The following is a 27,237-nucleotide window of genomic DNA, read 5'->3' as shown; positions in this document are numbered from 1 at the left end:
CTACATCAAAGACTGTGTGTGGTGTGTGTGTGTGTGTGTGTGTGTGTGTGTGTGTGTGTGTGCTTCCTCCTATCCTCAACATTACAGGGATTAATCACTCTTTGATTCTTTGTTAATATGCTAGGTAAAAAATAGTATTTCTATGTTTTAACTCACTTTGATTATGTGTTATTACTTTTTGTATTTCTTCTTTCATGAATAGTTTTTTTTCATGCCTTTAGTCCCTTCCTATATTACAAAGATTAACTCTTCTTACTAATTCAGAAAGACAATTTATCTTTTGGCTTTCGTTATACTTTTTTTTCACACAGAAGTGTTTTGTGTTTTTGGTTTTTTTTAATCATACAATCTATCAATCCTTTTGTATGATTTCTGCTTTGGGGTTTTACTAAGAAAGTTTTTACTTAACAGAAGATTATATGAATGTTCACCTATATATTCTGTAACAAAATATAAAGTCCAGACCCAAGGGATAAGAATTTAACACACTAATTTATTCAATCATTTATTCATCCATACAACAAATCTGTTGAACACAAATACACTAAACACTATTGTAAATGCTGGAGATAAGGCAGTGAACAAGATCACCAAGGTTCCTGCTATCGTGGAATTATATTCCAAAAGGAAAAAGATCATGCAGCATACAATTTAATGTGGGGTTTCAAATTAGTGGGAAAGGAATGCGTTGGTTATTCAATACACAATGCAGGTACAACTAACCATTAAGAAAAGAAATAAATTAGATTCTTATTTCATACCTTACACCAAGTGCATTGTAAATAGATTTTAAATCTATACTTTTAAAAGGAAACCATGAAAATACTAGAAAAATATAAGTGAATATTAGATGAAGAAACATTACGTAACGTTCTTCCTTTTTTTATTATTTGAGAGAGAGAGAGAGAGCACACGAGCAGGCAAGAGAGGCAGAGGAGGAAAGAGAGAGAATCGTAAGCAGGCTCCACACTCAATGTGGAGTCTGATGTGGGGCTCAACCCCATGACCCTGGGATCATGACCTGAACCGAAATCAAAAGTAGGTCACTCAACCTATTCAGCCAACCAAGCACCCCGACATTATATATGTTCTTAAACATGAAAACGCCTTTGAGTAATAACTCAAATCTATTTTGGAAACACCATCTTATTTTTATTTTTTAATTTTTTTTTAATGTTTACTTACTTATTTTGAGAGAGAGAAAGAAAGAGAAAGACAGTGCATGAGTGACTAGGGGAGGGGCAAAGAGAGAGGGGGAGAGAGAGAATCCCAAGCAAGCTTCATGCTGTCAGCACAGACAACTGACCCACCCAAGCACCCCCCACCATTTTATTTTTTTTTTAAATGGAATGTAACGAGGCAGTATTTGAACAATAATCTTTATTAGTGTATTTTCAAAGGTACATATAATCCTGAGCTACGGCATTTAGACATTTATCATTTACTCTTTTAAGTTTACATGTATTTTGCTCCAAATTCTCTGATGAGTACATTTTCATACTAGTCAGGAACATAAATACTTTATTATTCTTACCTCTTGAATAGCCAATTAATTTACTCATATCATCTCATCATCTTAATTCTACTACATTAAAGGCTTTAGAACATTTCTTCTCAATTAAGCAATTTCTTTTTCAAAACTGCAAAGATAGGCAGTGCGAGAGCTGATTCCTTAAATCCTAGTGAATTCTTAGAAAACTATGTTGCTTTTTGTCTTTGATCTACTTTCTGGAATAAATTGGGTAACTATCTGACCAGCTATATTTGAAAAGAATGATAAGAGTAACTACCTCTAATCTTCACATTTTAGCTAGTGTAAAATGTCATAGGCTCTCTTCTCATATAAGTAGTCCATAATTAGCCCAAAGAGGAAAAATTTATTATGATCTAATGAAAAGGAGGGCAACCCAGTGTAAATATATCTTTGTTTAAATGGTTAGTTTTATAAAACATGTTATGTGAAATACTTCCTCCAACATCTATAAAGGAATACATACAGATGATTAACATTAAGTTTCATAAATCTAGACCAGAACTTTTATAATTAGTAAATAAAAAAGCAGACAAAAATGAAAGACAAAACTCCTGTGATCTTTGAGAAAAAACATTTATCCAACATCATCTCCAACTGTGGACAAATAAATATTTTCATTCTTGTATTTTAAGTTACTACCAAAATATTGTATCTTTCTACAAACAACAAAAAACAAGCATACAGTATCTAGAAATGGTTTTTATCTGACAAGAACGTCAAGTCTTTGAAGGTACACTCAATTGTTCTTCCTGAATAAGGTCACTATGATCTTAGGTTAAAGTTACAGTAAGCAGTTCAAGCAAAATGCATATTGCTTAGATTTTAAAGCAAGCAATTTTGACACTTTTTAATTAAAACGTGAGTATAAATGTGAAGCTTTTGTAGAAACATTTATAAATACTCCTTGGGAATACTCACAGATCAGCAAGTAATGGAATAACTGATTCAAAAATAACGAAAGGGTGATGTTATATGTAATGTTTGGTGACAAATCCAAAAATACCTTTAAGAGATGTCAAAGAAGATGAAGACACAGTTTTTATTATTCGGAGCTTGAAACCCTAGCAGCAAAACAAACTATTTGCATATAATGTAGTGCAATGAGCATTTGTTCATAAAATACTCGTAAAGTCTTGAAACTTTATACATAAACCAGAATGGGATCCATTAGGATACATGATTTAAAGATGTCCAGAGTAGCTTATCAAGAACTGCTAGATACTCTCACCTGCATCACTGAATCATAAGCGAGCTTACGCAAAACTATGTTCTGGATAACTCACTCTTATGGCTCCCCAGTAACAAGCTCGGATAAGACAGATCAAACCTAAGAGATAAGCAATTGCCCAAGAAACATAGGTTGCATGAAATCGCCTTGCAAAGTCTTGGGTGCCAACCTAAAATAAAAAGCAAGTATAGTAATAAAAGATCAAAAACTTTAAGCAAACACTGCTTAGAGAACTTGTATAGGCTTACATGCGATTTTTATGAAACCTATCCCGGAGGCCATAAAATCCCTATGAACTATGAGTTGTCAGATTTGTTGACTATCACTGACAGAGTAAATTTTAATAAGACAATACTGTTAGTTACATCAACTATAAATTTTACGAAATAAACAAAAAAGCCCACTTGATGAAGTTTATTATTATTATTATTACGAAATAAACAAAAAAGCCCACTTTAAGTATTTAAATCTGTAATCTGAACTCCGTAGTGTTATACGACACAACAGGAGTGTTTAAATAATATGGGATGAGGGGACACAAAGGAGCATGGGAAGTAAATGGAGACAAAAAAGATCAGTAACTCCTCCTTCTCCTGGGACCGAATAATCCTCATGCCAACTATGTAGCTTCAGTCTCCTCTAAAAATAAGCCATCCCCAAAATGATAATAAATGTGTGCTTCATAGAAACAAAGAGAATGGTTTTTCAGAACTTCGTAGCTGATTGAGTATTGCCTTTGCTTTGGCCATGGCACTAAATAAAAACAGTGGCCTTCTGTTAAACGGGTGGTAAAGTCCCCAACGTCAACAACCTTTAGAGGAGCCCCAAAAGACTATTTCACAGGATGGGCAAGCTCCATTAAAAACAGGCCCACGGAGTGGGCTTCAGATTGCCCACAGGCCTTCAGAAGCTTCCAGGCCTAATACACCGGGGAGCTCTTTGGGGATCATTGAAGGTTCAGGCCTCATCAATTTACTACTGATAAAGTTGAGAAGAAAGAATTCTAACAGTGAGGTAGAGTAGTACTCACAGTTAATCCAACTCCAATGAAAATACAGATCATTCCAATGGTAATATATGCACAGCAGCGTCTTCGTGGGAGCGCACTACCCACTGAAGAACTGAAAATTCACGACAGCAAAAGAGAGCATTATTCACACGCAGATTCTCCATTTCATCTCTGTGAGTTTGCTTCTACGGTGTCAGTGACATATGTGCTTCCATTTATTTCTTCCATTTGAGACAAGAACATGCATAAAAATGTCATTTTTAATGAGTTAAAATCATAAATGGTAAATTATATTATATTAATTATATAATTTCTATTCTATCCTATTATATTGATTATATTTCATTATTGTGGCTTCAAACAAAGTTCAAGTCTTGGTTATTGACCGTATCCACAAAAGGACGACTATGGTCAGTAATGATCTTCCAAGATAAAAATAGATTTCAAAAAATGTATTCTAAGATGGAAAATACATGCTATCTTGCAAATTGCACTTGATTTCTTGCAGTTATAACAGTTACTATGTTTACTTTAGAAAATTTGGAAAACAGAGTAAAGAATAAAAAGGATAAAGGCAATTACCTCTAATCCCATTACTTTAGTCACCTAGTATTTTGGCATATTTTCCTCCAGCCATTTTGTTATTTTTTATTTTTGCAATTTACCAACCTACGTAAGTATTTTTCTGTCATTAAGTATCCTCAAATCGGAATTCTGATGGATGAATATAACATAAGTTAACCAATTCTTTGCTACTGGATATTTAGGGTTGTCATTATTGTCAATAATGCCAGGTAAACATCATTTAAGAGCATTCTCCTTGGTGTGCCTGGGTGGCTCAGTCAGTTAAGCATCCAACTTCGGCTCAGGTCATGACCTTGCAGTTTGTGAGTTCAGGCCCCATGTTGGGCTCTGTGCTGACCGCTCAGAGCCTGGAGCCTGCTTCGGATTCTGTGTCTCCCTCTCTCTCTGCCCCTCCCTTGCTCATGCTTTGTCTCTGTCTCTCTCTCCAAAATAAGTAAACGTTTAAAAAAATTTTTTTTAAAGCATTCTCCTTAGTTTTCTTTGTTTTCTCAAGATAAATATTTAGAATTAGGATTACAAGATTAAAGAGATTTAACTTTTCAAAATCTTTTAATACATACTCCAAGAAGCCTATGGGAAATCCATAAAAGCATATACTATTATCATACTTCTCACCTGAAGTTTTAAATCCAAAAGTTTTTAGTTATTTATACTTCTAATTTTTGTAATTTTCAAAACGATACAAGCACAGCAGAGATCACACAGCCAAATTAGCACTTTCTATTTTTCCTAAGCATAAATATATTAACACATGTATAAGTGCTCAAGGAATGTATGCTGAATAAACGAAATACAGAAATACATTACTTGCTAGGCATACTTTAGAAATTTGCTATTCCAAACAGGTTAACTTTGCAGAACAGAAAAATGGTTTCCTTTAAGTTCCAAATATTTTTTAAAAATGTTATGACTATCATTGCAAATATATATCAAAAATATTCCTGAATTCTTGAACTGAAACATAAACGTCTGGATAACCTGAGGTCATCGTCAGCATAGTATATGTTGCTATCTAGAGTTACCAGGGCATATGATTCACTGCCTTTATGTTATATTTAGCCTTAGACTACTTTTGGTTTTAATTTTTTTTTTCAACGTTTATTTATTTTTGGGACAGAGAGAGACAGAGCATGAACGGGGGAGGGGCAGAGAGAGAGGGAGACACAGAATCGGAAACAGGCTCCAGGCTCTGAGCCATCAGCCCAGAGCCTGACGCGGGGCTCGAACTCACGGACCGCGAGATCGTGACCTGGCTGAAGTCGGACGCTTAACCGACTGCGCCACCCAGGCGCCCCCTACTTTTGGTTTTAATTCTTATGCAAGCATTTGGTGGTTTGCCCTGCCTTTATACCTCACAGCTGGCTATCATTTCTCATTTACCTGTGTATCGGCCTCTGGCAGTCTAATCTGCCATGGATTACAAACCAACTCAGTTTATTAGAATTATATATTAAATAATAAAAAAAAAATCTATATTAAATAAATCAAAAGGTTCTAAGTGAATATTGGAGCAGCTCTTCTGTGAGCTGTAGCACATTAATTTCAGTGCATGAATTCTCCTTTGAAAACCCATGCTCATTTTTCATCACCCAATTTACAGTCACTACCTCTGGGAAGTCTCCCCAGGAAAAAAAATAACCTATTGCTACTCTACACCTCAAGTGCCATGTTATCGCCAGGATAGAGCAATGACCAACAAGCACCTGTTGCATAGATTGAAAAAGCTCATATACATTTATTACACAGGTGGAATCTGTATGCAATATGTATTGTTTTGCATGTTGTTAAAACTTTGTATGTGCACATGCTAAAGTACACGTTTGTGACTTGCCCTTTTTCGTTTGCTGAATACTCTACATGAGACTCTTCCATACCCATACGTGGATATGTAGAGATCTAGTTCATTACCACAGAAGTGCCAGTTTACTCATTCTCCCTATTGATGGAGAGTCAAGGGTTTTTTTTTCCTTAACTTTTTGCTATTATAACAATGCTGCTTTGAACACTCCTTTATATTTCCTACATACATATGCAGGAATTTGTCAAACATATTCCTAGGAACAGAATTGCTGGGTTGTATTGTAGACATATCTTCAACTTGAATAAATGCTAAATTTATATCCCTACTCTCTTTATATGAGAGCTTCCAATGCTCCTCCCACATCAACACTTCAACTGGTATTGTTTCCATGCTTGACAATTTCATGGGTGTGAATGGTATTTCACTGCGGTTTTAACATATATATCCCCGATTTCTAGCAAGAGAGAACATCTTTTCAAACATTAGCTGACTACTGGTTTTTTCTATTAAGTGCTTGTTCATATTATCATCTCTTTGTTTTGGGCTGTCTTCAGCTTACTGATTCACAGATGATATTTACATAATCTGCATACTATTCCAGGCAGCTATATACACTGTCTATATCTTCTTTTAGCCTATTTTTTTTTAATCAGCAAGATTAACCTTTACTTAAAAAACAAACAAAACCCAGGGGGCCTGGGTGGCTCAGTCGGTTAAGCATCTGACTCATGACCTCAGCTCAGGTCATGATCTCACGGTTCATGGAATGGAGCCCGCATGCAGGGCTCTTCTCTGACGGCACGGAGCCTGCTTGGGATTCTCTCTCCCCCCCTCTCTCTGTAACTCCCCTACTCACACTCTCTCGCTCTCTCTCTCTCAAAATAAATAAAAGTAAACTTAAAAAAATTATTAAACAAATAATTTAGAAATATTATGAAAACCCATGAAAAGAAGACTCAACATGGGTTCTAAACCTGATTAAAACACACTTCAGAAAGATTATTAATGCTAAACTTCTGCCAAACGATGACCTTAAAGTGCCAAACACAAAAGAATCTGTTAGGACCGTTTCTCAAATAGGTAATCTGTCCCTGGCTTGGCCATCTCTCCTTTAACTATACACAAAGTTCTGCTAAAAGTACACATTTTAGTTGACTGTAGAATTACAACGTAAACTAAACAGGTTCTTGGTACTGACAGTATGTTACCAAGGTTTTTTTGTTTTGTTTTGTTTTGCTTTCATCTCCAAATCCAACAATTGGTCACAGAGGTCAAGGATCATCAAAGTTCCTTTGTGGGTTCTCGATCACGTCTGCCTCATCCATCCTTCAGGTACAGGAGGGGCTCAACAGTTTTCAAGAGGCAGAAGCCTGAGGCCATTTAAGACTCAGATGTAACAGGATTGTGAGGTGAACCCATCTGAATAAGGACTTGATACAGCCACTGGAGGAGAGCATGCAAGTGGATCTCAGCCCAGCAGGGGGTGCTAGTCACACGCTGGTGCCAGTGTCCTGCTCCTGGACGCTTTACAAAGCTTATGCGCATACATGTTTTAGTAACCTCGTATACTGTCTCAAAGCCATGCTTCACAGACTGTGCCAATAACTGAGTGAAGTCTTGGCTATTCAAAATTTTTAAACTACATCCACCAGGGATCTTGCAAACAGCAATGAGGTGAAATCCGTGATAGTAGTGGCAGTTCCAACTTGGTACAGTTGGTGAGGATTCTGGCCTGTGGTTTCTAAAATTCATTTTTAATAACATCTTTGGATAATGAGTTTTTATTCATGAAATCAATGTAATGTAAGGTAATTCTTTTTTTTTTAAATTTTTTAAAATGTGTATTTATTTTTGAGACACACGAGAGCGCGAGTTGGGGAGGGGCAGAGAGAGAGAGGGAGCCACAAAATCCGAAACAGGCTCCAGGCTCTGAGCTGTCAGCACACAGCCCGATGCGGGGCTCGAACTCACGAACTGTGAGATCATGACCTCAGTCGAAGTCCGACGCTTAACCGACTGAGCCACCACACGCCCCATAAAGTAATTCTAATATAGTAAAAATTATCAATATTTTCCTTTCAGGTTTGTGCTTTTTGTTGCCTTGTGTAGGAAATTCTTTCCTACCTGTCATAAAAATATTTTTAAAGTCTTCTAAAAGTATTAGAGTTTACCTTTTCATATTTATGTCTACAGGAGTACAGTCCTTATAATTATCAATTTTTATTTTACTTAATTTTGAAGTTATATTATGTGGTGCATACAAATTCAAAATTTACGTTTTTGATGAAGTGACCATAATAATTCTTTTTACCCTAAAGCATATGACATACTTAGGTACCTGCTAGAATCCGATCATAGAGACATCCAGAATACAGTAGCTTAAAAAAGTTTATTTCTCTTGCAGAAAAGAATTCAAAGGTAAATACAGCTTAGGGTTGGTAGACAGCATGGTTCCATGATTAACTGTCATTGCCAGATGCAACGGGTGACAAGGCTCCTGCTGTAGGTGACTTTTTCAGTCACATGGAAGAGGGGAGAGAAAATTAAGGCAAGTAGTTTTGCCTTTCAGGAGAGTATAAGGAAGCTGCACTCATCACTTGTGTCCGTATTCCATTGGCCTTAACTTAAATACATGGCTACAACCTTCTGCAAGAGAGGCTAGAAAATATGGTTAGCTGGGTGGTCAGTTCCTCTGATAAAAGGAAGAGAACAGCTCTTTTAACTAATATTAATATTACTATTTTAACGTTGGTTAGTGTTCGCCTGGTATATCTTTCCTTTGCTGAGGGTTTCATGATTTGATCTTTTTCCCTCCTTTAACTTCCATCCTATGCTCCTGTATTTCGTGTATTTGCTTTTCAGATTGCACAGATGGGCTTCAGTCTAGTCTGATAATTTCTGGCAAGTCTTACTGAGAAGTTTAGTCTAATTACACATATTCTGACAACTGATATATATATATATGGATTATTTCTGCTCTTTTATTTTGTTTTCTATGGTTTCTGTATTTTCTATGCTTTTCTACCCTCTTTTCTGGATTTCTTGTGGATTAACTTTGATTCTTTTAGTTTATTTTCCCCCTACATTTAGAAAGGTTTACAATTTATTTCTACTAACTTAGTAGCTGCATATAAAATTTTAATATACCTAACATTTAAAAACTAAAATCATTTAGTAAATCTACCTTCCCACTAAATACAAGAATCTTAGGAAGTTTTAACTTCAAATATTCGCTCCCAGCTTACATGTTCTTGTTCTCCAATATTTCAGTTCTGTTATGGGGCACCTGGGTGGCTCAGTCAGTTAAGTGTCTGGCTTTGGCTCAGGTCACGATCTCAAGGTTCATGAGTTCGAGCCCTGCACCGGGCTCTGTGCTGACAGCTCAGAGCCTAGAGCCTGCTTTAGACTCTGTGTCTCCCTTTCTCTCTGCCCCTCCCCTGTTCACACCCTGTCTCTCAAAAAAGAATATTTTAGTTCTGTTGTATTTTTATTTCTATAAATTAATCAGCATTAATATTACCATTACTGTTGTTTTTGCTATTTTATTCAACATTCTTTATGGCTGTTTACAATGTCTTCGTTTACCTTTTCTTCTTGCCTTGTAGAACCATCTTCTGGGATATTTTTCCATTTTCCCTAAATTACTTTTTAGCAGTTTCTTCAGTGAGGATATCAAGATAGTAAACGTTCTGGATTTTTTGTTGTTGTTTGTTGGTTCATTGGTTCTGCATTTGAAAACACTTTTATTTTGCCTCCATTATTCTATTATGGTTTAGATCTAGAATACCAGTTTGATAGTTAATTTCTCTTAATGAAGTATTTTTAAATTTATTTTTTGGCTTCCATTGTTGCTGTTGAGATATTTGTGGGCAAAACTGTCATCCTTTTTACAGTAAAAATCTGTCTTGGGCAACTGGCTCAGTTGGTGGAGCATGAGACTTTCGATCGTAGGCGTGTGAGTTCAAGCCCCACATTGGGTGTGAAGATTACTTTAAAAAAATTAAATCTCAAAAAAAAATCTCTCTTTTCTTTCTTTGATTTTAATATTTTCTATGTATCTTAGGTTTTCTGCAATTTCACTATAATGCATTTGCTCATTTTGCATGGATTTCATTGTTCTCTTCAAATCCAAAGGCTTGTACCTTTCATAGATCTGAAAATCTTCAGGGATTAATTAGCTCTTCAAAATGCCCCACCCATCTCATTCTCTGTTTTTGCCTTCAGATATATTTTGAATGTTCTCATATATATTTCTCCTAATATTACTGTCACCTCTGTGTCCCTGATGGATTCTGGGTAATTTCCTTATCTCTATCTTCTAATCTACAACGTTGGTTTTCAGCTTAATCTTCTGCTTAACCTGTCTACTGCATTTTAATGTCTGTAACTTTCAATTTCTGTATGTTTTATTGTTTCTTTTAAATCTACCTGGTTGTTGCTTTTGTTAGGTAAAGGTTTTATTTTAAGACAACTGTAGATTCATAAGCAGTTGTAAGAAATAATATAGAGAGATCGCATGCATTTTTGGTGCTATGTATCCAGGGGTAACGTCTGGCAAACTACAGTACAGTATTTATGACGAGGATATTGACACTGATACAATCCACTGATACTCAGATTTCCTTCTTTACCTATACTCATTTGTGTGTTTAATTCTACACAATCTTATCACATGTGTGGGTTTAAGTACCCATTACCACAGTCAACATACGGAACAGTTCCAACACTACAAAGATCCTTTCATAACCATACCCACATCCCTCCCACCTGCCTATTGTCTGTACTCACTAATCTGTTCTCCATTTCTAAAATTTCACCATTTCAAATGTTACATAAATGGAATCATACTGTAGGCAACCTTGTGGGACTTTTTTTTTTTTTTTTTCACTGAACATAAATTCCTCAAGATTCATGCAAGCTGTTGCATGTGTCAATAGCTCATTCCTTTCATTGCTAAGTAGTATTTCAAGGTAGGGAAGTACCACAGTTTGTATAACCATTCACCCATGGAAGGACATCTGGGTTGTTCCCAACTGGGGTCTATAAAGAATACAGTTGCTATGCAAATTTATGTACAGGTTCAAGTGTGTGCTTGTTCATTTTTTTATAGACTGTTTTCGAATTTCTATTTTCTTAAACATTTTACACATGGTTATAACACATTCTATAACTAATAATTATATGTGAAGTCCTTGGGAGTCTAATTATACTGTTTGTTATTGATGCTGATTCTGCTTATAGGACCTTATTTCCTCAAGTGGTTGGTAAATTTTGTTGAAAAATTTATTTTGGTTAATCTTAATGTAAGAAAGCCATAAGAATGGTTTAGGGTGGCTTCATCCACAGAGAATTTTCACTTGTCTTTCTTAGGCTCCCTAGAATGAGGCAAACCCTAAACCACTTTAAGTTGATTTCTGGGACTGGGTTTTCCTAGACCACATAAAAGAGTAAAATATAAGGCTCAAAGTCATTGTTCTTCTAAAACCTGTACTTTGTAATATTCCTTTCCTGGTAGATTTTTTTCCTGACTACTCTTTTCATGGACCATGAAGGACTTTCTCTGGGGACAAAAGATGGTATTCCAATTCTCCACTTTCTGCAAGGCCAAGGCCTTTCTCTTGTTCTTCATCTGAACATGGAAACCCAAGGCTGTGGACCCCTATTATTGGCAAATACTCTAAGGATATTTGAAATCACAATCCTGATTGCCATTTCCTCTTTATTGCTGGTCCCTAGGTATTTTCTTAACTTTCATAGGAACTGAGCTATGCCTTTAAAAGGATGTTTGGTATAATCATTAACTAGTCTTTCATTTTACTGAATGTGAAAGTCAAGAGACTCTAATATGCAAAATATGGAGACTGAATCTCCCAAAAGAAAAAGATCATGCAATACTTCCCAAACATGTAACTATTCACTCTTCAAATTATTAACCTTCCCCTTCACAATATTCCCCTTATGGGCCACGAGCAGTGTAAAGAACATGTAGAAAATGAAGGTGATGCCAAGCAATGTTATTTACAGCACAATTTTCAGAGGAAGTCACCAGGGAAGGTTTTATTAGGTGAGGTTTAAGGATAGGATAAGATGTGGATAGATGAGAAAGTAAGTAAGTCATTTTAGCAGGTAACAGTGGCACTGTTCAGGTATGAACAAAGTAAGAATTTTGTTCAAAAAACAAGCAGCGGAATAACCTTTCTTCTGGAGAAGGTTTCTGTAGGAGAGGAAAGCAGTGGAAGCAAGGGCTGTATGAGCTAATATGTAAAGTTAGGTAGGGATTTTCCAGATTTATAATAATGAGAAAGGGACTAGCCAGGTCATCCCAGGCCTAGCAGGATGAGGATTAGGGACAGAAGCAAGAAACTCTATTGTATATTTACAGAAGTAGAAGAATTTGTTGAAGTTGGCCCATAGTGGGTTGTGTGTAAAGGTGCATAATAAAGATAACACTAGGGAAGTCAGGCAAATACCTACACCTGGGGGCAAATACCTAAACCTTGCTAAGAAAATTGGAGTTTGATTTTGGATTTTAGGCAATGGGCCTATCCTATAATAATCCATATGGTGCATTTATATCGATAACTAGAATATATCCTTCCTCAGGATAGTTTATATGCCACATATATAGACAAACCTAGGATAACAATGAAAACAGCACCTCGTTGTGAAGTCTACAACTTGCACAACTGTATGCCATGACCGTGAATTTCGGAGCTACGAAAACATGTGAAGACAAAGAGTTTAAAATCACATTTGTATCTGGGGTCATTCTCTAATAGATGGATAGAGAACAGCGAGACTGAAGGCCAAGAGATAAATTACAAAGCTATGATCACAGTCCTGGAGAGGGACCTTAAATGCATGAACTCAAGCAAGAATAGTGAGAATAAGAGAACAGAATTGAAATGTCAAGAGACAGAATTGACAGGGAACAGAATTGCTTCCATTTGGATATGGAGAGTAAAGATACATTCGGATTTCTGGCGTGGTCAGCTGGGCAGACGGGATAACATCCACTAGTATAATATACTCACCAACATACAAGGAAACTTAGTAGAGTGGGGTAAGGAAGTTGGATATGACCATTTGAGATGCCTGTGGACACCCAGGTTGAAATAACTACAGGGAAAATAGCGAATACAGATTGTATATCTATATCCGAAGCTCCAAAGAGAGATCTGGGGTGATTCAGTGGCATTTTGGTTGCGATTTCATGGTATACAAATGGCAGAAGAAACTATGAGAAAACCAGGATACAGTGTAGTCAAGTTGCAACCCGCAAGAAGAGCAATATTTAACAGCTTGGAAGAGAAAGTGAAATCAACAAAGGAGAGAGCAAAGCAATGTTTTCAGAAATGGGAGGAAACCAGGAAAAAGTGGTACCTGGACTTCACGCAAAGAACAAATTGTAAGGAAAAAAAGAAGATGATCAACAAGAACCTAATACTCACTACAGAGAAAACAAACAGGATGGGGACTGAACAGACCTATTAGAATTTGCAATGGCGATGTGAATTTTATCAGAACAAATTCAGTGGCCTAGTGGGGATGATGGCTAACTGCACTTCACTCCAGAGCGAATGGGTGCCGTGATTAAGGGAAGGGAAAAGCACGGAGAGGAAGAGACCCCCTCCCTGTGTGAAGAGGAAATGAAGGGCACACAGTGTACAGGCAGGCAGCGCAAAGACGAGGGAGTTCACAGATAGGTTCGATCATATAGGAGGCAGAAGGCGACTCATCTGCGGAGCCTGCGAGAGTAGTAGCGTGAGGGATGGGAGCCTAAGAGGAACAGTAAATATCTGGAGATCATTATTTTGGAGAACGGAAGAGGGAGTTAATGAGGGACACTTCCAACCGGAGCATTAAGCCAGGGTTTTGTTGAAGTGTAAAGCTATACTTTTGTAAAAAGATAACCAACACAGAATTCTTGGGGCGCCTGGGTGGCGCAGTCGGTTAAGCGTCCAACTTCAGCCAGGTCACGATCTCGCGGTCCGTGAGTTCGAGCCCCGCGTTGGGCTCTGGGCTGATGGCTCAGAGCCTGGAGCCTGTTTCCAGTTCTGTGTCTCCCTCTCTCTCTGCCCCTCCCCCGTTCATGCTCTGTCTCTCTCTGTCCCAAAAATAAATAAATGTTGAAAAAAAAAAAAAAAAGAATTCTTTCAGCTGTCAGTTATCTTGGTAAAGGAAGGGAGAAGTCATGGCCATATTGATCCAGGATCAGTAGTTTGAAAAGTGGATGGCTCTGAAGTTCAAGGGATGAAGACTTAGCCAATCTGGCAAACCTAGACTGTCTTTGTATCTAATATGTTCAAAATGAATGTAGCATCTTTCTTCCAGACCTAGTTCTTCTAGATGCTAGATTCCCTGTCTTAGTGAGTGGTTCTATAGCCCCTCAGATATAAAGCCATCCTTCAGCGCAATCTCTCTCTTATACCTTCACATTCAATCCTATTTATTCCATTTCCTTAATACCACGTCTACACTTTGACTCCACTGTGCCTCTGCACAGGTAGCTCCTTCTACAAGGAAGCATCCTGCAGTCTCTTTCACATCATTCCCACTCATCTTGAATGTGACTTACTTCATATACCCCCCTCCTGGAAGTCTTAAGTTCCCTTTCCCTCCAATCTGGGGGGAAGGCTCCTGAGAACAGAAAAGGCAGGGTGTATCTCTTCCAAAGCACTTAAACAACTTTACTCTAGTTGCCTATTCTCTTCCCTATACCCACAAGAATAAGTTCCCCGAAGGCAAGGTTGTATCTTTTATTTCAAGCGCCCAGTGCCTGGTGCAGGACTATTTACTGAATTCACGGAGAATTATAAAAGAAAGCACTAAACAGCAAAATGAAAGAGAGTAAGAGTCCACCACTATTTAAAACGTCAGGAGGTGATCCACAAAGGAGTACATCACCGAGACAGAGAAATGATATTCAGTGATAATCACCGTGGATTAAACCGCCGTCTCTACCAGTCTGAGGACGGTTATAATGATAGGGTACGAGTAGGACTCTCAGAGGGCTAGGACTACAGCTCCTGTCCTGCAGTGGCCACAAGCCGCCCACCTGAAAGAGCAACCTCACCTTCAGCTACAACAGCCCACTCGCTGCATGAGTAAGAAACAGTGACATGAAAAAACGCTCCTTGGTCTCTGGAGGCCCCTGGGGGAAGCTTTCCAGCACATGTTCTGTGATGGTTTCCTAGTGATGATTTAGTAACTCCTAGAACTTAAAAATAGTTTTAGGGTATTTTATATTTGTGTTTAAAGAAACAATATTCCTTAGAATCGTATCGCAACAGATGTCTCATCATTTTGTTACGAAGAAAAACATTCCAAGGGAAAAGAAAATGTAGACAAGAAGCCATGAGTGTTCATGTGACAGCAGTATCTTTACTCAAATAAGTAACGGATGTCCTGAGTCCTCCCATGGTTAGCATGTGATCCCAATTCCATAAATGTTCCTTTAAGAATGATATTTAAGCAGACTTATTCCATGTGAAATGTCTTTGCAAGTTGTTCCTTAAGTAATTGATATAAATTCTTAACATTAATACACTGTCTTGTGATATTTTAACCAATCATAGACTATCTAGACATTCAATACTTCTTTATTATCAGCAAAATATTGCCACTGTTCTAAAATAATTACCCAAGTCATTTGAGCAAAATCCTTAACCTCTCTAACAGTTCCTCATCTGTAAAATGAGGATAATAATTCCTGCATTCCAGGATTGCTGAAAGGATTACAGTTCGGGTATCTCTGTATATAAAGTAACCATCACTGTGCTTAGCATACAATCTGCTAATCACAAAAAGTTTCTGCTTTTTATTTTCCACAGAATTTTTAGTGATCTTGGTGAAGACAGTTTGCAATTTAATATTTTCCTTTTTGTGGAAACAGAAATAACACTCAGAAATCTGGATCATTCAGGGGTGCCTGGGCGGCTCAGTTGGTTGAGCGTCCGACTTCGGCTCAGGTCATGATCTCATGGTTTGTGAGTTTGAGCCCCGTGTCGGGCCCTGTGCTGACAGCTCAGAGCCTGGAGCCTGTTTTGGTTTCTGTGTCTCCCACTCTCTGTCCCTCCCCCACTCTCTCTCTCTCTCTCTCAAAAATAAATAAACATTAAAAAAAAAAAAGAAATCTGGATCGTTCACATACATATTCACGTACATGTGGGGGGAGTGTCTCTAAAGTATATATTTTTCTGTGTGCTTATTGGGTTTATCCACTTTGCCTCTCCACGTACAGACTTCTACTGGATTCAACAAAGTTAAGAATTCAGCTGATTAATTTCACAAATAAAAAAGGAAGTATCTGTTCCTTTGAAGCTAGAAATATGCTGTAAAAAGTTATTCTTATGGGGCTATATTGAGTTGGAATTAGATCTAGCAGAGATAAATAGATTTTATTACATACATTCTATTCAGACACTTCAATTCTTTTCTCCTAGAAATCATTCTTAGGATTTCCTCAAAATAGATACGGTTTTTATATCAAACTAGGGACCACACCAATTAAGCTCTAAACCCATATTTTCAATGTTAAAAGTTGACCTGTCAGGGTGCCTGGGTGGCTCAGTCAGTTAAGCGTCTGACTTCAGCTCAGGTCATGACCTCACGGTTTGTGAGTTCGAGCCCCGCGTCGGGATCTGTGCTGACAGCTCAGAGCCTGGAGCCTGTTTCAGATTCTGCCTCTCCTCTGCTTGCACTCTGTCTCTCTCACTCTCAGAAAAATAAACATTAAAAAAAATTTTTTTATAAAAAAAAACGTGACCTGTCAAAACACTGCAGTTTCATTTCCTTAGGTTAAGTTACAATTCACACACATAAGTGGACAACAATAATTTTCAAATTAAAATTTTGTTATCAAAATAAATACTGTGCAGGAAGAGTCAGTGTATAGCAAGCCTGAGATAGCTCTCCTTTGAATGGTCTGCTTTCAAGATGGGACCCTTGGCTAGCATCTGTGAACCTAAATTTCTAAAATGTTCCCACAATTCCCTGATAAGAATGGCTTACCATGCCTAAATTGTTTGTGCAAACAATATGGTTTATGCTGAATACTGAATGCTTTCCTTCTGAGAGTTTGGAAATTTGGTATGTGCCATGTAATAGGTGCCTGTGTGGTCAGCTCCAATAAAAATCTTGGACACTGAATCTCTAATGAGCTTCTCCGGTAGATAATATTTCATCTGTGTTGTAACAATTCCCTGCTGGAGGCATTAAGCCCTTTCTGTGTGACTCACCTAGGAGAGGACTCTTGGAAACTTACATGTGGTTTCCTTCAGACGTTGTCCCATGTGCCTTTTCTTTCATTCATTTTTCTTTGTATAATAAATCATAGCTATGAGTACAAATATATACTAACTCCTAATAGTACTCCTAGAAAATCACAGAATCTTGGGGTGATTTGGGGACCTCCAACACAGCTGCCATAAAATGTCTTTGATCAAACTATCTTCTACTTTTTTCCCATTTTTATATTACGTTTTGTTAATTTCCTTAGGTACACTATTTAGGAATAGAGAAAATAGACTGAATAGTTAAGACAGATAAATAATTATATAAAATCTGCTATCAGAGAATAATCTCAGTAGATAGGAAATGAAAAAAAGCTAACAACTACCTAATTATAAACCCCCAAACATTTGGTGTTTCTCCTAGATTACAGCCATATTTTAAATACAAATTTTAGAATATTTGCAACAGATCATAACCTCTCAGGACATTTGCAAATCCTCACCAGGTTACTGGCAATTTTAGTAATTTCTTTCTTAGAAATGATTTCCCTTTGGAGAGTGATAATCAAGCCCAATCGTTTTCATTTCAAAATAGAATACATTAATCAATTTAAAGATGTCTTTTTTTAGTTTTGAAAAGCATAAATATATTAAACATGCATTTGTCCCACAGCATGTCTGCAAATCAAAATCCACCGAAGTGAGAATTCTGAACTCTTTAAACTGTTCTCGAGAACTTCCCAGTAGCATTTCCAATGGTAGAGAAACTTACATTTTTTTGCAGTGTGGGCATTTTGCCAGAGTGTTGAACCTCAGTTCCATCCACTGTAAATAAAAAGAAAAGATTGAAAAGAAAAACAACTGAAAACTATCCAATCTGATAAGATGCTTCTCTTAGTTCAAATGTTACCAGGGATCACAGCAGAAGCAACCCCCTTCTCTGGGGGTATAGGCGCTTTCCCCCTCCAACACTTCTTCCGTCCCTTAAAATAAAGTTTGGGACTCTCCTTTGCGACAGTTCCCATGACTTGCCCAAGGCTTTGACGCAATCTAGGTTGGCTTCACAATGAAAACTGAATGTAATGCTGTAATTAGAATGATTTCTTTCAGCCTTATATCTCAGTTCACTCCCAAGGAATAAAAACATATTTTAGGGACCTTCAAAGAAGTTTTGCCTTTAAATCTTGAAGATTAACCTTCAAAATATATGAATATTTAAATTCATTACTAGAATGCAGCTATTTATAATCTATTTATGTGGGAAACCCACAAAGTAAGTAAACTAAGCAAAGGAGGTGGAGGGAGAACTCAAGTCAGGCGGCTGCTCTCGGTTCTGTCCGTGCGTATTCTAAGTAACAAATACAGTCTTTCTACAGCACCAATTTTTTTCCCTTGTAAATGTAGGCAATAGAATGGGCTATCTTCCTTGTTATTGAGATCCTTGAAATGGTTTCCTGGTAGCGGGTGAAAGTCTTTGAAAGAATGTGCAATATAAGTTTAAAGTAAATCTTAACTACAAAATGTATATTTAAAAATGCCTTGGGGTACCTGGGTGGCTCAGTCAATTAGTTAAATATCCAACTTCAACTCAGGTCATGAGTCGAAGTCTCACGGTTTGTGGGTTCGAGCCCTGCATTAGGCTCTGTGCTGACGACTGGCTGGAGCCTAGAGCCTGCTTCAGATGCTGTGTCTCCCTCTCTCTCTGCCCCTCCCTGATGACACTCTCTCGAAAAATAAAAAATAAAAAAAAATGCCTTTCTCAACTTCCATTTTGCTTGCTTTTCTATATACCTTCTTACAAAGTCTATTTCCTTTATAGTTTTAGGAGAATTCCTTTAAGTACTTCAGTTTTATCATCAAAACAACTTAATCTTTTATTAAAATTAATTTTTGTTTAGGATTCCAAATCATTCCTATCTCTTTTCATAACTTTCCAATTCTAAGTATAGCAGGGTTTCAATAAATTATATATATCCAAATGTTTTCCACACAATAGAAGATAACTTTCAGAAAGTCTTTGATGCATGACGTTTTTTTAATTTTTAAAAAATTCTTGAGTTTTGGGGTACCTGGGTGGCTCATTCGGGTGAGCGTCCAACTTCGGCTCAGGTCATGATCTCCCCAGTCGGTGAGTTCGAGCCCCATGTTGGGCTCTGTGCTAACAGCTCAGAGCCTGGAGCCTGCTTTGGATTCTGTGTCTCCCTCTCTGCCCCGCCCCCACTCGTTCTCTCTCTCTCCCTCCCTCCCTCTCTCCCTCTCTCTCAAAATAAACATTAAAAAAATAAATAAAATTTAAAACTTAAAAAAATATTAACTTTTAAAAAAGATCAAATATATCTGGGTTTTCCTAGGCGTCTCTTTCTTCATTTTTATTTCAAACCTCAAAGAAAGTTAGTTAACCTTGAAATTATCTCTCAGTCATGGTAGGGACATACAGTCCCAACATAAACAAACTAGAGATGAAACCACATGAATGTTCATTCCCTTCTCAAAATCATTATTTTTCAGCATCTGGGAATGCCACACCAAGGCTACATTTTTTTTTTTGCAAGCAACAGTGAATCTTTCTTTCATACTTATTTTGTAATGAGTTAACTTACTGCAAAACTTATACTTTTTTTTAAAAAAATATTTATTTTGAGAGGGGGGTTGAGAGAGAGAAAGCACGCACATGTGCAAGTGGGGGGTGGGGGGAGCGGATCTCTGACGGTGCAGAGCCCAGTGTGGGGCTTGATCTCACAGACAGTGAGATCATGACCTGAGCCGAAATCAAGAGTCAGTCACTTAATGAACTGAGCCATGCAAGTGCTCCCCACAAAACTTATTCTAAGTAAAAATGCCAGAATTAATGTGCTAATAAACAAAGATTGCTAGAGTTGTACAGAATATTGAGCAGTGAAGAACCTAGAAATCTTATCAGTGCTTTTTTATGTTTTTATAATTAGTTTTAGGACAACTACTGAACTTGTAACGTCATTTCAAATTTTATTTATAAATAACAAATTTAAGTTTTTCCTAGTTAAAAGAACCAAAGCAGCCAAGGGGGCAATTATGAAACCCTTGAGCGAAGAGGAACTCAAAATCCAAGCCTGAAGGCTGACGTGTTGGCATAGAAATTCTAGAATTTTAGATGACCAACCTAAGGAGGTGATTTAGTCCAGTATTATCATTTTATAGTGTTCTTCATTTTAGCACAGATTATGCATGGTAAATTTAATTATAACTGATAAACAAGTAAGACTTCATTATGTAATTAGTAAATTATACAGCCAGCAACCTAACACATCGGGTTTTGTTATCTCCAAGTACTCACTTAAATGCAGCAAACTAAGAACAGAAAATCATCTATTATTAGAAATGATTTTGTCATAACCTATTCAAGGGAATGCAAATACTTGTGCTTATGAAAGGAAGTTGACTTACTACTGTTCTTTTATCTCAAATGCAGCCTCTGCACTCTTAGAATTGTATTGCCAGAACTTTAATAGGGGAAAAAAAAACAAATTATCTTTCTTCTATCAGAAAAATTAAAGGCAACTTCTCTAAAACTCTAATCATTTTTAGCGAAGGTCTTCCAATATTTGGCTTATTTCTAACGATTCTATGTAATAGGTAAACTCAGTTTCCTCAAGATATATTTTTAATCAACCTTAGAAGGCTCACAAGAAAGTTACACTGCTAAAAATGAATCATTTGACAATACCTTATTGGATTTTATTTTTTATTGGATACACTAGGCAACCGGTGTCGTGTCGTTACTTTGAAGGACGCAAATTAAAACTATTGTTACTCTCCGCTACAGCACCAAACTGTATGTCCTATATCCAAATAAGGAAAATCTTACCCTGACTGAAGGTACTACATCAGAGCGAAGTTGAACCATCATGTATGACTCAGGCACATATTGTAGACTGTGTTAGTTTTTACTGAGGCATGTCAGCCCACAGTCAGATACTGGTTGACAAAGCATCTTGACCTACCTTTCATCAGCAACAGAGAACATCTGCCCAGTGGAAATGCAAAATTAAACTCCACTGTTCAGTGTCTTAAGAAACTTCTTTTATTTTCATGCGGGGCTAGCTAAATGCTACGTATTCCCTTTATTCTTCTGGAAAATTATTTTCCAAGCAACGTTCCTCCAAACAGTACTCTGACTAGATGATGCCCTCAAAATGATTTGAAGCTTAGAAAATGTGTATAAATACTACATTAAAACTCCCTCCTGGATATTGACAATGATGCCTGGTAAGAGTGCTAAAGAATATACCCGTAGGGGCACCCGGTAGCTAAGTGGGTTAGGCATCTGACTCTTGATTTCAGCTCAGGTCATGATCTCACGGTTCCTGAGTTCGAGCCCCACCTCCAGCTCAGTGTTGACAGTGAGGAGGCTGCTTGGAATTCTCTCTCTCTCTCTCTCTCTCTCTCTCTCTCTCTCCTTCCCTCTATCCCTCCCTGCCTCAAAATAAATAAACTTAAATAAAATACACCTATAAAAAAATATTTGTTTAGTTTTTTTTTTTTTTTATCCTAGCAATTCCCAATGACCATGGAACTCTTTATTCACATAACACCTATTATTATCCTGCAAAATGAATGTTCTATTGAATACGGTTTGGAAAATACAAATCTAGCTTTTCTAAACATCGTCCATGGGTCCAGCCAGGCTGTGAAATAAATAGTGGGAATAGTGTGGATTCATAGTAAATTTAACTTTAGCATTGTAACACTGAGATATTAAAAGATGTTATGATAAACAGAAGGTTGTTGAGGACATAGTCCATTATATTGTTCTTTTAGTTTAATCCATGGAAATAATTCTCTTTCAGGTCACAGTATTCCAATAAACCTTCTCCTATGTGATCTTTTTTAAAAAAATCATGAATATCTTGTAATAGAGTATGTTTTCCTCTCTTCATTGACTCTAGAGGTCTCAAAGCGAAAATTCAGACCAATTTTAACAACTGTACAGGAGTAAATATTGTACATATTTATATCTTTATGTATGATTTATCATATTTTTTCTTCCCTTTGTTTTCATTGTCCCGAAATTTTCAAATTTCCTTTTCAATGCTATTGAACTTTGTAACTTATCTCAATTGTTTCTAAGCCTTGTAAGCCAAGCTGAAACAAAGTAGAGAAAAAGTAAATGAATCCTAATAGTTAAAAGCTTGAAGGACAAAGGACATATGACAAAGGACATAAGACTATTTGTGGTCAGCATAATAATAAGGAGAAGGCAAAGTTCTTGAGTCAGAATTAAGATATTTGCAGTTTATTTATTTAAAAATTTTTTTAATGTTTATTTATTTTTGAGAGAGAGACAGAGCGCGTGAACAGGGGAAGGACAGAGAGAGAGAGACACAGAATCCAAAGCGGGCTCCAGGCTCTGAGCTGTCAGCATGGAGCCTGAGGCGGGGCTGGAACCCATGAACCATGAGACCATGACCTAAGCTGAAGTCGGATGCCCAACCGACTGAGCCACCCAGGCGCCCTAAGCAGTTTATTTATTTTTTACAACACCGAGTAGCTCTCATTAATCTGAAACTCTCAAAAGTAAGAGCCACCCCATTAGGTATGTACTGTGTACTCTAATTACCAAAAAATTGTTTTCTAGGAATTTTTAAATCATCTTTAAATATCACATATTAATCCAAAACACCCTTTCCTGCTAAAGAATTAAGATTTTTAATCATATGCACTGTGTTAATATGCTAATATGATTCACTTGCCTACACTAAATATTAGATAAAAAAGAGCTAGTTTTAGAAGTTTGTCTCTGAATTGTTCATTACTTTAGTAGTTTTCTTCTAGTGTGAAAATATCTAAATGCATAAAGTACTTTTTAAAGTATTAAAAATCATGTCACATACATGTGTTTTAACCTCTCAATTTGGATCACTCTCTTGGATTCATACCAGGTGATTTCAAAAAATTAAATATGACCTTTCTAAGAGTTGTCTTTGATTTCCTTTTTTCCTCATTCCCTTATCTACTCTATTATCAGCACGTTAATTCTCTCTCAAAATCTTTACGCTATTCCCCAACCATCATCATCACTTTTTTTGAATAATAAAAGTCAAACATCTAGTCTTGCCCCTCTTCAGCCTTTCCCTCCATGCAATCCATGTTCCGTTTTATACATAGCATCCCTACACACAGAATTAATTATAAAGCTCTACTGAAGCTTTCATTACTCTGAGCATAATGTCACTCGCTCCCTCTAGGCTGGGTACTTCTGTGGGTGCGCAAAGAACCCTCCGTTATTTCCCACTCTAGCCTAAACACCCTAAACATATTTCATATAATTCTTGTTTTAATTGTCTTTCTTCTCCAATTAGATTATAAAACTGCATGAGGGCAAGGAATGTGTCTTCCTGTTCCTTCATTATGCAGTCCAGTGCCTGGCGTGAACTCAGTAATTATATTTGAACAAATGAAATCAGCTCACTTACAATGTGGCTCTAAGGATTATCTGTGGCAAGGATTTAGAAAATAAAATTTAGCTGAGCAAATGCAAATGTAAGCTAATTATGGAGGGGAATTGACTGAACAAGTTGAAAAGAAATCTGTTTTGAAGATCTTTAAATGGTATTTCAAAATATAATTTGTTCACATGTAAGAAAGAAAATAATAAATATATTTAATATGTATTTAACTTAGTCAAATCACTCAATATCTATCAATACCTACAGAGTGTATTATCCTATGTAGTAATTTTCAAAAAGAAATATTTTAACTACTCCCACCAGCTATATCTTCTAATTAAGCAACTTAGTCACCAATTTAATGAATAAAATATAAGGAAGAAGATTTATCTTCTCCTTACAAGATCAGAAGTATCCTAGAAATTCTGATTAAATGAATTAAATCAGATAGATGCATGCATTTCCATTTCTTTTCCTAAACTTGACTGAAATAGGGGTAAATGAATTTTAAAAAGTATAATACCATAAGGGTAACGAGGAGAGATGGCCCCAAATCTCTGAACAACGGAACGCTCATGGAGCCTGGAGCTGGCTTAGTGAAAGGGGTGCTGAAACTTGCCTGTCTGCAGAGAGATATGCCAAAGGAAAGCAAGCTTTTTCAGGTATTGGGGCTACCACGTGTTTTCCAAGGTGGGGCTCCTAGCAGTATCCCCTGTAAATGCTTCCCTACCCTCCGCAAAACTGGAAACCCCTCTCTTCCCGGTACATGCAAGAAAAGAGTGATTTATTCTGAAAAGAAACTGGACAAGAGAGCTTGTGAACTTAGAAACACCCGCCACAGCAGAAGGCAAGAATAAAAGAAAGGAATCAAGTTAAAGTCTACGGTTTGAACAGTGGATGAGACCTTCATCTCATTACCTTTAACTCCTAAATGCTGCCTCCCAGGCATATCACTCACAAGAAACTGCAGGATTTTTTCCCCAGAGAAACTTGCCCTCCAAGAAGACTTCTTGATATTAAGAGTTGACAGTTGTTCAAAAAAATGGGAGAGGGAGAAGAAAAAGAAGAAGATGCAGAAGAAGGAGGAAGGAGGGAAGGAGGGAAGGAGGGAAAGAAGAAAGGAAAGGAGAAAGATCTTAACTCTGCTGCATGAATAGAGGTTCCAATCAGTGACTGACCCTCAAATATAAATGAACTTTTCTGTAAAATCTCTACCACAAAAAAAAAAAAAAAAAAAAGGTGGGGAGAAAACAGAGACAAGGCATAAGGAAGAAAAATACTTCACAAAAAAATAGAACTAATAGTTTCAGAAAGATGCCATAGAGAAGAGAATGCTCTTTAGAAAAAGGAAAAACTAACCAGAGAACACAGGAAAAGTCTTTGAGATTAAAAATTAAGTTAGAAAATCTGAAATTAAAATTTTGAATTAAGTTTGGAAGATATAATCAGGAAAGTGTTCCAGTAAGTAAAAGAAAAAGCCAAACCTTCAAAGAAAATGTAAGAAAAAGAAAAGATCAATAATTCAGGTGATCTAAAGAGTTCTAGAAAGTGGGAACAAAGAAAAGAAAATAGTCTAGACCATAAGAGGGCCCACTGAGTACCCAGACAATGAATTCAAACATATCCTCCCTAAGACACATTCTTTTTATAAATGTTTTTTAACTTGAGTATAGCTGACACACAGTGTTACGTCTCTCGAGTGAACAACACAGTGATTCAACTAGTCTTTATATTATGGTATGCTCACCACAGGTGTAACTACCATCTGTCATCATACAACACTATTACAATATCATTGGCTGCGTTCCCTGTGCTGGTCCTTTTATTCCATGACTTACTCATTCCATAACTGGAAGCCTGTACCTCCCACTATGCTTCAGACACTCACTCCCTTACACTGGCAACCATCAGTACGTTCTCTGTGTTTATATTTATGGATCTACACTTTTTGTTTGTTCATTAGATTCCACATATAAGTGGAATTATATGGTATTTGTCTTTCTAAGTCTGACTTATTTCACTTAGCATAATACCCTCTAGGTCCATTCATGTTGTCACAAATGGTAAGATCTCATCCTTTCTAAAGGCTGCGTAATATTCCAGTGTGTATGTATGTATGTATGTATCTGTATCACATCTTCTTTTTCCATCCTAAGACATATTCCAATGCAATTTCAGAGCACTGGAGAAAATGAAAGAAGAAAGAGGCAAATAAAGAGAAAAAATAGAAAGGACACGGAATTAGGGCAGTAGTTGAACTTTTCATTAATAGTGGAGCAAAGCCTTTTAAATTTTTGAGAGGAAACAATTAGCAACCTACAATTCTACATCTGGACAAACTATAAAGTACATGTGAGATCAGATTAAAAACTGTTTAAGAAGTAGAAGGTCTCTAATTTATTTCCTTGCATATTTTCTCAGAAAGCTAAGAGGGGATGTAGTTCACCAAAATGAAGGAGTAAACCAAGAGCTGTAAGGAAGGCATGAGATCCAATACAGGAAAAGAAAAAAGGAAATCCTCGGATAATGATGAGGGGAAATCCCACAATGGCAGCTGTGTAGCAAGAAGCCTCAATAATAGATTCCCTGATGTGTCTGACTATATTGATAGGAATTTTATAGTTCTGTAAAATAATATGGGAATAAGTAATGATTTGTAATAGAAAATTAAATTCAAAAGGAGGAGAGACAATTATTCTTTTTTTTTTTTTAAGTAATCTCTATACCCAGTGTGGGGCTCAAACTCATGACTCTGAGATCAAGAGTCAGATGCTCTACCAAATGAGCCAGCCAGGTGCCCCAAAAGGAGGATATACAATTATTAACAAATCCAAAAAAAATCTGAAAAGTCATACAGTGCCAAAATATAATATATTGCTTGGCTAAGCTGTGGACATAATTTACCTAATCATAAAAAATATAAACATTAAGCTTTAATTGAAAAAAATATTAAAACTCTAGCTGGAGCATGGAATCAAGAAAAGGACTATGAGTGGGGGAAGGGATGTTATGAGTGCTAAATCCTCAACCTGCATTGTACAGGGTAATAGGTAATATCTAAAATCAAAAAGAAAAAAGGGTAAACAAACAATTTAAACACATGTACATAATACCAGCACAGCAGCTGGAAATGCTGGAAGTATTTGCAGGATGGTATTTGGGGATGATCACTATTTTCCTTATAAGCTTTACAATCCCATTTAACATTGAAATTATGCACATGAATTACTCTACTAAAAATAAAAATTAGAAGGAAAAAAATGCAAATCATCTACACTTGCTTAAACCTGTTCGTCCCTTAGATTATCCTGCAGTGGAAGACCACTGTGACCTCAGCCCTGCCCAGGCTTACACTCTGGAAGTTTTCATTAATACTTAGGTTCTAAAGAAAATTTTTTTGTCTCCTATGAGGGCTGAATAA

The 27,237-nt window shown here is 36.8% G+C and overlaps 1 protein-coding gene across 4 annotated transcripts in view; it reads right to left on the bottom strand.

Moving 5' to 3' along the window:
* Window positions 1-1,362: 1,362 nt before the first annotated feature.
* PIP4P2 (phosphatidylinositol-4,5-bisphosphate 4-phosphatase 2) overlaps window positions 1,363-27,237 on the bottom strand; it is an 85,966-nt gene continuing 60,091 nt past the window's right edge. For all 4 annotated transcript variants that reach the window (XM_086695179.1, XM_086695177.1, XM_086695178.1 and 1 more), the window contains 3 exons: window positions 18,164-18,216; window positions 3,793-3,883; window positions 1,363-2,931 (listed from right to left, as the gene is read on the bottom strand). In XM_086695179.1, the coding sequence (XP_086551305.1) occupies window positions 2,788-2,931; window positions 3,793-3,883; window positions 18,164-18,216 (288 nt within the window). In that variant the 3' untranslated portion in view covers window positions 1,363-2,787. The remainder of the gene's footprint in view (window positions 2,932-3,792; window positions 3,884-18,163; window positions 18,217-27,237) is intronic.

The sequence above is a fragment of the Puma concolor genome, chromosome F2, assembly GCF_028749965.1.
Source record: "Puma concolor isolate L17-30 chromosome F2, mPumCon1.1.hap2, whole genome shotgun sequence".
Lineage (NCBI taxonomy): Eukaryota > Metazoa > Chordata > Mammalia > Carnivora > Felidae > Puma > Puma concolor.
This window is presented reverse-complemented; position numbering and strand designations above follow the sequence as displayed.